Source organism: Serinus canaria, chromosome 8 (assembly GCF_022539315.1).
Source record: "Serinus canaria isolate serCan28SL12 chromosome 8, serCan2020, whole genome shotgun sequence".
Lineage (NCBI taxonomy): Eukaryota > Metazoa > Chordata > Aves > Passeriformes > Fringillidae > Serinus > Serinus canaria.
The window spans coordinates 28,930,893-28,944,262 of NC_066322.1; the positions used below are offsets into that span (position 1 = coordinate 28,930,893).

Sequence of the window (13,370 nt, forward strand, 5' to 3'; positions counted from 1 at the left end):
CATCTCCCAGAGCAATGCTCGTGACAGTGCCAAGAAGGCTCATGAGGGCATCCCCCAGAGCAGGAGCTCTGCCAGGGTGTCGGGGTGCAGCAGGAGCCCCTGGGGAGCACAGGGGTGCCTGGCAGGGGAGGCAGTGCCCCCCGGGGACCAGCAGCCTCGTGGGAGGGACTGACTCACTCTGCAGCTTCAGGGAACCAGCGGGGTGGGGAGGATGGAGCCGGGATCGCGTGAGCGGCACGCGGGACGGATCCTGGGCTGGGGGAAGGGGGTGCCTGGCTCCCCCAAAGCCAGAGCCACAGCTCTGCCTGCCCAGGGGATGCCTCAGGTTTGAGCTTTTATGTTTTTTCACATTCTGGGCTGCTTTAGTGTGTGGGTTTGGGCTTCACATGAGTGGATGGTGAGCTCTGTGCACAGAGCAGGGAGACAAAACAATTCCTGCTCCAGCTGGGCACCAAGGACAAATGAGCCAAATCTCAGCCCAAGAGCACAAACAATGTGGGCTGGAGAGTGAAAAACAAGCAGGATGGGACTTGATGGGCTAAAGCTGTTAACTGGACAATTAACTCCAATATGCAAATGGACCAGAACTTATCAAAGTGAGAGGCCCTTTGACCTGTTGTCCATTTTGTGACCATTTTGGGTTGTGCTGTCCAAGGTGGATCCATTGAAGCCTCTTAATAAATCCCTACTTTATTCTTTAACTCTGTTCCAGGCCAGCCTTCACAAGGCGTCCCAGGGATCTCTACAGCAAGGGGAAACCTTTTCCCTCCCCACCAGCCTGTCCCCTGACCCAGCCAGGGAAGCTGTGCTGCCCTTTGTGTGAGGTGCTGGTCCCAGGGCCATGGCATATGGTACATGAATCATTCACCAAGCTGGGAAATTAATTATTCATCCAAACGAAAGACTGAACATTTTACTAATTGTCCTGAAGGGAAAGAGCTGGGAAAGGGGGCAGGCATCAGGTTGGATGCTGCCAACATTCATGAAATAAAAAGAAGGAAAGAGGGGGAGAAAAGTCTTGTCTGGTGTGATCAAAGTATTGCTGGGTTTTGTACCTGGGGTTGTCTGTTTGCAGGTTTATCCCTATAGCACAGCACTGCTTGTAGGGGCTCAGGCTCCAGCAAGATAACCATGTCAGGATGCTGCACTTGTGCTCTGATTCCACATTTGTTCTCCAGAGCTACTCTTATCCACTTGTTCTCTTATCCACTCCCCCAAGCTTCCTTGCCTGGGCGTGCCCTGCACTCCCTGGGTTATGGAAATGCAGGTGTGGGGCTGTGGGAAGAGCCTGTTCCCAGCCCAGCTGTGCTCCCACACCTGTGGGGCCAGCACCCCAAACCACCGGGGCATGCAGCACCTCAATATTCCCTGGTGCAGCTGCTGCCAGTGCCTGTTCAAGGATCCCCCTTCCATCTCTGGAACTCCAAGACTGAAAAGAGCATCCAAACACACAGAACTGGGGTTGTGTGAGGTGCACTAAATACCCGAGGGCAAAATATTCCTGCCTCTCCCACGGGGGTGCTCCGGGCAGTCATCTCAAAATCCAGGCAGCATCAAAGCCAGCAAAAAAGCCAAGCTGCCCTCCTCATCCCTGGGCTCACCTTGCAGCCCTGCAGCACAGCAGGGAACACTTTCCTTGGAATGATTCCATCCTGCTTCCCACCAGCCATAAGAGGAATCAGGGCACAAGCATGCACAGGATTTCCCTGGGAGGTCAGAGAGAGACACCAGGCTCTCAGCTGCTGCTTGGGCTTTGGGACAGGACTTGGAGAGCCAGGCTTTCCTGCTCTGGCTTTGCTGAGGGCATGGCAGGCAGTGCCAGCAATCCTTCACTCCTGCTTTCCCTTGGCCACGCTCCACCCCACAAAACCCTTTAATGAAAACCACCGTGCCCAAGGGCTTCACAAAAGGCACCCAGGTGTAGAGGGTTGTTAAACCCTCCCAAAAACCCTGACAGCAGAGCTGCCTTTTAGTGACCCTGGTGTTTTTATCCAGCTTTTACAGTGGCTGCTTCCCCAGCTCCTGAGCAGAACAACTTCACAAGGGCCTTTTGATTCACATTTGGATTTTTTTCACCCATTGTGAGCAGTGTTCCCCCACCCCTTCACCTCTCACGTGTTATTGTATTGCTGCTATAAAAAAAAAAAAAAAAGCCAGTGGTGCTTTGATAATGCTCAGGCACCGGTGTGTGTGAAGCACACACCCACCTGGATATTTGCAGAGGGAGTTTAACCCTTCCTGTTCCATCTCGTAGGGTGCAGGACAAAGCAGGGCAGCTGTAGGGTCCTTGTGCTCTATTCCCAATGGCATCCAGGGAGCTCATGCTCCAGTTGCTGGTGGCTGAAGCTCTTTCAGCCTCACTTTCTCAGAACCACCAATTAAGAGGTCACCAACCTTCCCTTGCCCTTTCTGACCATTTCTGAGCCATTTTCCCTTTTGGTCCAGGTCACACTGCATCAAGCAGGTGCCAAATCCAGGCTCAGCACTCAGCTGGCTCTGGTTCTCACAGAGACAAGGTGAGCCCCCCCAAACCCCAGGGGAAATGCAGATGTTCCCCTTGCTGGCTCTGCCTCAGAATGAGTAAAGATATTATATGCACACTTTCACATAAAATTATTTTTAGCTGGGGGAGAACTGGCTGTTTTTTCAGGCAGCAATGATGATTTGGAAACCACAGGTTACAAAGAGAGCAGGTTTACAAATGTGACTATTACTTCCCCAGTGGAAGCTTTAGCATCAGGGAGTTTTAGGTGGGTGTTGATTTCCACTGAGATGGAAAAAAAAAATTGATTTATTGACAGAAGAAGCAAACACCAGCTGAACTCAAGTCAGTGCCATCCACTCCTGTACAAGGTCCCAGGAGTCCACTCATGGGAGAAATCCCTCATTAGGCTTATTTCCAGCAGGGAGAGGGTGAAGAAAATCCCACTGCTCACAGAAATCCCAGCATGGTGTCTGTGACCATGATGCCACCTCTGCCAAGGACCTCTCCCATCAATTACACAGCAAAAAATGATTGCATTTGCACCAAGGACCTCTCCCATCAGACACATGGCAAAAAAAACAGTCCAGAAAGGAGCAGTAACACCCTGTGTCACAACTGGAGGGACGAGGGCCAGTGGCTGTGGTGTTGGCTCCCTCTGGATCGGATCCTGGGATGGGTCCTGCTCACATGGATGTTTTCTCTGGCCCATCATGGGATGCACCACCATCCAAACCCAGAAGCACACCCTGAGGCAAGCACCACCCTGCACTTCCGATCACTACACCCCCTCCACCACAGCCAGAACCTTTCAGCAGGCCACAACAAGATCCCCACGGCCACCAAATCTCCCCAGTCTCCATCCAGACACTTTCACATTTGCCAAGCAGAAAGTTTGAGCCGCAGAGGCGATCCCGAGGCTCCGCCGCCCGCCCGCCTTACGCAACCGACACGGAACGAGCCGCCAAGTGCAAACCTTCTCCCACAAGCTGTTTGCAAGTCATTTGCCAGCCAAGGATTATTTGCTGCAGGAATTTGCCAATAATTCAGCGGATTAAACAGGCTGAGAGTTTCCTGCATGGGAGGCGCAGCCGTGGCACGGAGGAGCAGCAGCTTTGGCAGCACCGCAGGGCAGAGGCAGGAGATGAACAGTGAGAAGGAGCCCGTGACCTGCTGCAGCTGATCCCAGTGACCCCAAAGCCAGCCCAGGGTGAAAATCCATGGGTTGCCTCCTCCACCCACCATATGACAGGATTTGCCCCAACAGGTCGGTGAGGCGGCAGTGCTGGGGACAAGCCAGCAGGTGAAGGGGCGTTCCTTGGTTCCACTCTGCTGAGCAAACACCAGGGGTGTAATGGTGGGGAAGTAGACCCTGGAGAGCTGCACCCCGTGACTGGCAGTCCTGGGGGGGGACACAGCCACCTCCTGTTGGGGTGGGCAGCACGGTGCTGGCAGCCCTTCATGGACAGTTGATTCTCTGGCACGGGGCCCGGCTCAGCCCAGCACCGAGGGGAGCTGGAGAGGCTCTGCCAGTGAGTGATTGCTGAGCGCTGACTCAGCACCTGCTCGGGCACAGCAGCCAGCCCAGAGCCGTGGGCAGGGCAGGAAGAGGGCCCTGGTGAAGCCCTCCTCCCAGCCCAGTGCTGCCCCTGGGCCCACACCCCCAAGGATGCCCAGGTCAGGATGCAGGTGATGGCAATTTCCCAGCCCTCCGGCTGCTTCCTGCACACTCAGCCCAGTGGGGCCAAAAGCCCCTCTTGTTGCTACCAACATGTGTCTCATGCTGTCCCCAGAGGTGTGAGCACCTGTCCCCAGGGATGTGAGCACCTTTGCCCAGCCCAGGAGCCACAGAACCTGAACCATGAGTCACTCTGCAGATGTGGCAGAGCGGCAGCCTCCCATGCGAGGGCTGCACCTCCCACAGGCCGCCTGCTTGCTGTCCATCAGACACCCACCAGCACACCCTCCATTCCCAGGTGACGTGGTCCCACTCCCCAGCAAGGCCATCCAGGTCCCCAGTGGACCAAGGGAGTCAAAACGTCCCCAGCCATGCTCTCCTCAAGCCTCCTCTGCACAGTCCCACCCTGCACCTCTCCACCACGGACAAGCAGCACCCACCACCACACCCCAGCAGAAGCAGGCTCTGCCTTCCCCCTCCTCCTCCAAACACCCAAGCAGGTGTCACATCCCACATGGTGCCACCAGCCTGCAAGCCAAGAGTCAGGACTGTGCAGCAGGAAGCTCTGTAGAGACCCCCTGGTCGCCATGCCTCAGTTTCCCTGCCAGACCTGCAGCTGCTCTGTGCCCAGCAAAGCTCATGGAGCACACAGACCCCCAGGCTCCAGCTGTTTGTACGCATCAAACAGATGTTTGTACACATCAAACCAGCTCATCTAAGCATCATGTTTCCATCAGCAGGCAAAAAGAATCACCCACAATCCAGGCACCACCTGTCCTGCACACAGAGAGGGGCCCAGGGGGGCCACCCTGGCTGGGCTTCTGCTCAAGCTGACTTCCAGGGCTGGCTAACACGAGCCCAAATGCCCCTGCCTGTTTCTGTGTCACCAGGACAGCCCAGCCCATGGCAAGCAGGACTCAAATCTGGGCCATGTCCCTGGCAGGTGGCACCACCAGTGACACGAGCAGCACACGTGAAGCTCTGTGTGCTACCACCCCCAGCACCCCTGCTGCATGCTGGGATGATGAGCAGCATCTCCTGGGAACGTGACCCTACCCAGACCTCATTCCCAAACCTCCAGCACCAGGGCAAGCCTGGAAAGTGCTTTGGAAGGCAAGCACTCTGCATTCCCCCCTCCCCATGTAGGGTTTGACCAGAATCTCTCCCAGATCACATCCAGTTGCTTATCAGCTCATGCCACCACCTTGTCCTCACCTTGCCTTGTATTCAGGTGGGTGAAAGGCCACCAGCAAGTGACGAAAGCCAGACATGGTGGCCTCAGAGCCAGCCCTACTGCCCCTCCAGGGAACCTTGTCCCACCATCAACACCCACAGCAAAGCCAACCCAGCACCTCCAGCACCAGCAACCATCCTCCCCTCCCTCATCAGCACAACACAACACCACAGGCATCAGCAAACCAGGGGCTCTCCCCACATCCTGGAGCTCGTGTCCTCACCAGGAGGAGCCCCCAAGCCCAGGCCAGCAGTGGCCCCCAGCAGCACTCACCCGCTGAGCACCACGATGAAGTCCATGACGTTCCAGCCGTTGCGCAGGTACGAGCCCTTGTGGAAAACGAACCCCAGGGCCACAATCTTAATCCCAGCCTCGAAGCAGAAAATCCCAATGAAGTAGGGCTCTGTCTTCTCCTGCCAGAGTGAAATCAGTGACCCAGTGAGGGGGAGAGGCTGAGCAAACAGAGCACCAGGCATTTCACATTGACCCAACTCGTGTCCCATCCCACCTCCCCCAGACCCATCATCTCCTCTGGGAGCTTTCCCAACCCTTTCTCAGCCAGCAGCAACCTCAGAAATAAACAGAGGGTGGCTATGACATGCTCAGCTTGCCCAGTCCTCCCCTACCCCTTTTTAAGGGGCTTAAACCTTCCTGAACCCTTTCCATGGAGAAGGAATATGCTACAGCAGCCCCAGGAAGGATGGAGGAGCTAGTCCCAGAGGGAGCCTCCTGTCTGGCCACCCCAAAATCAGAAGATATTGCCTGGTAGGACTGCATGGCTGCCCTTGGCTCAGCCCCCAGCCCAGCAGAGAGGGAGGGACACGGGGTACTCACTAATCTCCGTGACATGGGTGTCTTGTCATCCTCGGGGAGGTGCTGCTCCAGGGCCAGCACGATGCAGTTGGCAATGATGGTCGCCAGGATCATGTACTCGAAGGGAGTGGAGGGGAGTTAAGGAGCAGAGAAGAGCTGGGTGACACCCCCCAACCCTCCAGCCCACCCTTGGTTTCACCTGCTCAGCCACTGGTGCTGCTTTCCCCACAAGAACATCCACACACGCTGCCCCCAGGCAGGAGGGTGAAGCCCACCTCGGTGTTGTTTGGAAATAAGAGGGGTGAGAGCCCCCCAGGACCTTCCTCCCTGCAGACCTGCTGGGCCTCATCACCTCCTCCCCAAGCTCACAGGACATCTTTGTTGGCATGAAAACTCCCATGGGAGAGATGCTACTCGTGCAAGGAGCCCCAGAAGGTGGACACAAGGTTTGAAGCGGGACAACCAGGCTGAGCTTTGCCTGCAAGAAGGTTTGGCATGGTCCTTGGCAGGGTCAGGGAGGCTCTCCCTGGCATGGCACACTCTCCCTGGCATGCCAGGGCTGGCACGTCCCTGTTTTCCTGCTCTTTTCCACCACCCATCAGCAGGAGATGGGGCTCAGAAAGGGGAGGTGTCACAAGGCACGGGCAGCCCTTGTCCTAAAACACCCCCACGGGATGCAGCACCTGCACAGCACGAAGAGGACAGAGCATCCCTTGGAAGTCCTGGGGATCTGACCTGGATCAGTCCACCTTGTGCCCTTGCCAAGCACCCTGTGGGCAGCAGGTTGAGCCCAGGTGGCACTGGGAGCTGCAGAGCACTTGGCTGAGCATTTGCAGCTCCAGGCACTGATGGCACCTGGGGCTGAGCTTCAGCTCAGGCAGGGTGGAAACGCCCTGTGGAGACATCCCTGCTCGGCCACAGCTCAGCAAGACCCCAAGGGGCAGCAGCACCTTGTCAAAAGGACCTGGTTGGACCCTTATGAGCAATCCTAAATCCTACATCCACGTCTAGGTCCTACACAACCCTTCTCCAGGAGCCACCCTGAGAAGAGGCAGCAGGAGCTGGTGCCTGAGGAGCTGAGGAAGGAAAGGGCAGGCTGATGCCCAGGAAAGCACCCCAAACTCAGCTTTCTCCTGCCTTTTGATTCATGGGAGATGGAGGCAGGGACACGGAGCTCTCTCCTGCCTGGCCCAGGGCCGAGCTCTGAAAACAAAGCACTTCCAAATGACAGGGTGACCATATCTTTCCAGCTTCCCATCCATCTTTCCCAATTCTTCACAATAAAAGCCCTGCTGTCCTCAATAACTGAATGTGGAGCGATACAGCAGCAGGCAGCACACCCTGATTCTGCTCCCTCCTTGCCAAAACAGCTCTATTACTGTCACCACGGGCACCAGCAGCCACCCAAGAGGAGGACTGCCACCTCCCCTTGTGCAAAGGGGATGTGATCCCACCTGGGATGGACTTGCCCGTGAAGGAATCGTCCACACTCCCACCATCCCAAGCTGGCTAAGCCCTTCCCCACCACACCAGGCTTCTCCATACACAACACCCTCAGGCTGACATGCTTCAGGCAAGGAGGTGTCCAACAGCTCTGGGAAAAGGGGTGATTGTCTTTTCCAGACTCATCTTTTGGCCACTAACTACAAATGCTTTCACCCAGTGGCCCTGAGCCCACGGGCAGGAGAAGACACCTCAGTGCCAACCATGAGCATGGCAAAAGGGAAAGCATGGAGTGACCCCAGCCCAGTGACGCTGGGCACGCTGGCAAGGCAGGAGCAGGGATGGGCACAGAAACCTCCCCAGAGAGATGGCCAGGAGAGGCAGCCAGGGAGATCCCGTGGGAGCTGGGATGTATTTAACCCAGGCAGGAAGAAGAGCCAGGAAAGATACACCCAAGGCATTTAAAAAGCCACTCAGTGAAATTAATGGTTGCTGCGTTCGAGGCAAACCCAAAGAGAGAGGCTGCAGAGCCAGCCAGGCACGGAGCAGGAGCAGCTCCCTGCGCTTGGGGAGGGGGGCCAGACTCCAAAAGTTTTCCTCTGAGGCTCAACACGAGTGAGTATTTCCCTGCCGGGCTCCAGCAAAGTCCTCTCCCTGCATCCCACCTCTGGCCGCGGCGCTTGGCCCGGCGCCACCAGCCTATTCGGGATCTTTTTGTAGCATTTTCCTGAAAGTCTGCGAGCAATTAGCACCGGCTTAAGAGACAAACAGCGTGTTAGTGGGGCGGGGCAGCAGCTCCCCAGGCACCAGGCACATTTGCCTAGATGAGGAGAAGTGTGGGAACGGCGCAGAGCGTCCGTCTGTCCGCCCCAGCATCCCGCGCTGCTCCCTGCCACAGCCCCTGCTCCCGTGGGAAACCCAACTGCAGCAGCGTGGGAACCCTGCTCAGAAGGGCCTGGGGGGCTCAGGACCACCAGGCCACAACATCTGGTTGAAAGCATGAGGACAGTGCACATCTGTCCCACCCCTGCACAGGACCACGCTCCTGCTGCACCTCCAGCAAGTGGGTGAACAGATATCAGCAAACCAAGGAGGGGTTTGAGCTGGAAGGGACCTTCAAGACCATCCCATTCCAACCTGCCATGGACAGGGATGCCCCCCACCAGGCCAGGATGCTCAGAGCCCTGTCCAATGTGGCCGAGCCTTAAAGGGCAATTGCTCCCCAAAGCACTGACCTCAGCACGAGGTCACTGCCAAAAGTGACTCCCCAAACCCCTCTGGCCCGGATTCTCCAGGAGCTGAGCCTGGGTTATCACATCCAGAGCTGTGTGAGACATCAGCCCCATGGAAACCAGCCCCCATAGCTCCAGCTGTGCCAGGTTTTGAGCTCCAAGAGGAAAAGAACCTCCCAAGGGACAGCAGGAACATCTGGCTGAGCTGAGGGATATTTTATCTTTACTTCTGCCAAGCAAGCATCCTCCCAGTGGGGGCCACTGGACAACCCTCTATCAGTGCTTTGTTTTCTCCCATATCTGATGAAAAATTACAAAACCTCTCAGCCACCCAAAATGCAGAGTAGCCCTCGCCTCCCTCCAGGCCAAGTAATGAGAGCCCATCTCCCCCCAGCCTTCTCCTCCTCCTCCTCTTCCGTCTGGCTGCTCCTGGAGGATCATTAGGGAGCCGATAAAAATAGGTTTTCTTATTGATTTATCTCCTTTACCCAATGCTCTCTCCCCTGCACCGTTGACTTGTTTCCTTAGCAACTGGGCCGATCCCTGTGCACGCCACACCTTCAGCTCCATGCTTCCCTCAGGAAGCCTTTGAGGCAGGGATAGTGACCCCAGGCCATTGGGGCACCCCCCATGGCACCTGGAGGAGGGCTAACCCCATGCCTGGAGCTGGAGCTCCTTGGTGGGTCTGTCAGGAAGATCTTCCAGCTGTGACCTTCCTCTTCACCTTCCTGGCCAGCCAGAAGCTCAAACCAGCCCACCCAGAACCAGCCCACCCACCTGGCTAAGGCAGGGAGTGAGCCCAGCTCCAGGCCCTGCAGGGGTTTATGGTGCTGGCTTTATGGCTTTATGGGTTTATGGTGCTGATGGGACATTGACAAATCTCTGCAGGAGGCTGGGTACAAAATAAAACCCTCCCTGTACACAGGCAAGGACAGGAGCTATGGAAAGATCCCCTCCATCCCAGTCCCTTCTCCCCACTTCTGGGCAGGCAGGTGGGGAAGGAGCAGAGGAGCCAGAGGAGTGAGGCCTTGTGGAATTCTACCTTCCAGTGCCACCAAAAGAGCAGGAGCAGCTTAAGCCGTGTCCAAGCCCGCATCATCCATGTTCCAACATCTCCCAGAAAGTCATGTCTCTATTTCCCACCTCTCCCCACGCCTCCCTGGGGACCTGCTGCTCCAAGGGGCTCTCCCTGCTCAGAGATGTCAATGAGAAAAGGTTCCTACACCTGTGGACTTCATCTTGCTGGTCCCAGTCCCAGCAGTGCTGTCTGTCCCACACAGACATGGCATGACAGGACCAAAGATCCACATCTTCAGCATCCACCCTCAGGATCCCCCAATCCTCTCAGCTCCACACCCCAGCAGGAAAGAGAGCACCTTCTCTCCAAGGCTGTTTTCACAGAATCATGGAATGGTTTGGGTTGGAAGGGACATTAAAGGTCATCTGGTTCCAACCCCCTGGCACAGATGGGGACACCTTCTACTTGGCCAGGCTGCTGAGAGCCCCATCCCATCAGACCTTCAACAATTCCAGGGAGTCCACAACCTCTCTGGGCAAGGGAGGCTTTTGGTTTCCAAGAAAAAAACCTCAAGTGCCAAGTAGAGCAAAGTCTGTGAGTGGCCCTAATTCAACTCTGGGATTCCCCATCCCCACAGCACCTCCCTGGCTTGTCCCTGAGGACACAAGGGATTTCCCTCCACTGATAAGACTGTCCACAGGGTTGTCACCCCTCCTGGCTCTCTCTATCCCTGTGTCCTGCTACCCAGTGCTCCCAGCCTATCCCTGCTGGGGGGGATTGACAGAAAGCAACATCCAGACCCCAAATCCTCCCACCTGGAACACGAACCAGCTGCCGCCTGCCTGCTACACAGAGGCTCAGGAGAGTGAACACAGGCTGTGCTTGTGTCCTGGAGCACCCAGCCTGCCTCAATCCCACTGCAGGGACACAGGAGACCACCCTTCCTCTCTGCAGTCACAGCTTTTACAGCTCCAAAAGGCAGTGGTGTGGTTTCCATCAAGGGTTAAACCCAAGGCAGTGACAGCCAGGAGTCCAACGGGGCAGAGCTGCCCACACTGCTGCCGCTCCCTCCCTCCCGTAGGGATGCAGGATGCAGGATGTGGGATGCCTGCCTGCCACGTGCAAACAGCTCCATGGAGAAGCGTCTCCTTCTCCCCCACCTCACCCTGGAAATCAAATCTCTCTCTCCTCTCCTCCTCCTTTTTTTTTTTTTTTTTTTTTTTTTTTTTTTTAAACAAAAAAGGACCACATCATGTGATTTTCCTGCCTTAACATCAGTTTTTTAACTTTGGTTGCCACAGCAACAGGATGCAACTTGGCATCACCATGACAACAGCTGCCTCTGTTTAAATTCACCATCTGACAGGCAGCCTCGCTCTCCCCGGCTGTCAAAAAGATGGACCTGCCATTACACCTACTCGCCCCTCCCAAAAAAAAACCTTCTAAAATCTGATGAATGGAGGGCACAGAAAACAGGCTGGGAGCAGGGGGAGGGGGAAAATGTTCTTGGGGAGGGCAAAGATGGAGCTGCCCGAGGATGGCACGACATGGCGCAGGCTCTTCCCTTGGGAAGGAGAGACCTGCTGGAATTTTGGCCCGGTGCTTGGCCAGGGGGGGTGTGACATCACCAGGGTCCCTGAAGGGCACTGCCCACGCAGCATCAGGTCACAGGGACAGTCATGGTGAGCAAAACAGCTCAGCCACTCAGAGGTGTGCTTTCCACGGAGCCAAATCCCCCCTGATTGTTGGGATGGGGCTCTGAGGGCACTCCAGCTGCTCCAGGCCAGCCCAACACCAGTTCAGCCCCCCAAAGGAGATGAGATAGGTGAAATCCCTCAGCACGGGGAACGTGGACATCCTCTTTCCCTTGCCACATTGGGGGTAGGTGCAGTGGACAGCCTGCAGCCAGATGCTGTCCTTGGGGACACAGCCAGAGCCACACAATGTCATCTGGCCTTCCTGGGGCAGGAGAGGGATCTTATCCCGGTCAAATGTGATTAAGCGGATGAGGAACGGAGCAGATATAGATGAGCTGCAGCCCATCTCGTATCCTAACTGAATTGGAGCCTTCCAGGCAGCCAAACAAATGAAATCAGGGTGAAAGGCCTGGCCATCAGCAGGAGGAGAGCAGGCAAGAGGACAAGGCTGCGTTTCCCAAGGAGAAGGAGATGTTCCCTACAGCCAAAATTGCAGCTGCCCCATGGTTTGGGCAGGACCAGCTTTAAAAGAGCAGCTCCAGTGGAGGTTTCCAGTGAGCTTTCCAGCGAGGAACTCGGCAAAGGCTTGCCTCCCATGGAGCTGCATCCTAATCCCAGTTGCTCGTATTTCTCCTCCTTCTCCTCCATGCATCATCCCTATTTACACTGGGAAGCCAAACTGCAGAGGCTGCTGGTTATAATTACACAGTTACCCAGCAGATATCCAGGCCTGAATCACCAGATATTTTTAGCCCTATTACCTAGTCAACCAGAGCTGGATGAAGAAGAGCCTCCACTCCACCCCGAGCTCCTCTCCAGCCCCTTTGGCTTTCCTCAGTGCTGTGCCCACCCTGACCCACAGCACCAGGACTGGCCCATTGCCCTCCCAGGGCCAGCAGCTCCAACTGACCTTGGCCAAGATCCAATGCTCTCTTCCCCAAAATTCCCTCACCCAGGAGCAATGCCATGGGCTCCAGGCCAGGCAGCTGAGGTGCTCACATGGTTTTCCTGGCCCTACCAAAAGGCACCAGCTGCCCGTGCCAGGCTACAACTGCAAGGATGGGAACAACTGGCCAGGCCAGCCTCACCAAACTCATCACCAAGAGGCCTTGCTGTTTCCCAAGCCCTCAAAAACTCCACTGGTGCAGAGAAACATCCAGGGTGGATGCGTTTTTCTGGGAAAGAGATGGCAGCGGGGCGGGGGATAGGCAGGAACACTGAGCTCCCGCGCCTGGAGCACGCCTGTTCCCAGCACTCACATGGGAATATGTCACTTACTTCTGGAAAAAAAAACCCCACAAAATGAGCCCATCTCCCTCATGCATTGCAAATTACAGGGGAGAATAATGCTGGGGAGTTCTGCTCATGTGGTGGTGGTGGTGGAGCTCCAGTCTCTAGGAGACAGCGGCTGCCTGGAGATGAGACATCACGCCGGCACGGGACCCCAGCCCACGCCGGGAGTGCCGGGCCAGTGGCAGCACCCCAGCTCCTTCTGGCTCCCAACAAAAGCTGGAGGGGCGAGAGCCCTCCCACGCCGTGCTGGAAAAGCACATGAATAATTTGGCATATTCTGGAAAAGCAGGCGGCCGGCCTGGCCGCTGCCCTGCAGGGCTCTGCGCTGAGCCGCCGCGGCCCCGCGCTCGCCACCGCGCCAGAGCTCCTGCAGCCACCCACCCCCTGGGCACTGCCAGGAGGGACACATTTGTGGAATTCAGCCCCTCCGAGCTGGCCCTTCACACAGAGGCCAGCCCCTCGAGCCTGGAGATGTCACAG

The 13,370-nt window shown here is 56.3% G+C and overlaps 1 protein-coding gene across 2 annotated transcripts in view; it reads right to left on the reverse strand.

Moving 5' to 3' along the window:
* CACNA1E (calcium voltage-gated channel subunit alpha1 E) overlaps window positions 1–13,370 on the reverse strand; it is a 119,379-nt gene that overhangs the window by 82,894 nt on the left and 23,115 nt on the right. For both annotated transcript variants that reach the window (XM_050977450.1, XM_050977449.1), the window contains exons 3-4: window positions 6,229–6,334; window positions 5,668–5,807 (exon numbers count right to left, since the gene is read on the reverse strand). In XM_050977450.1, coding sequence (XP_050833407.1) covers window positions 5,668–5,807; window positions 6,229–6,334 — 246 coding nt within the window. The remainder of the gene's footprint in view (window positions 1–5,667; window positions 5,808–6,228; window positions 6,335–13,370) is intronic.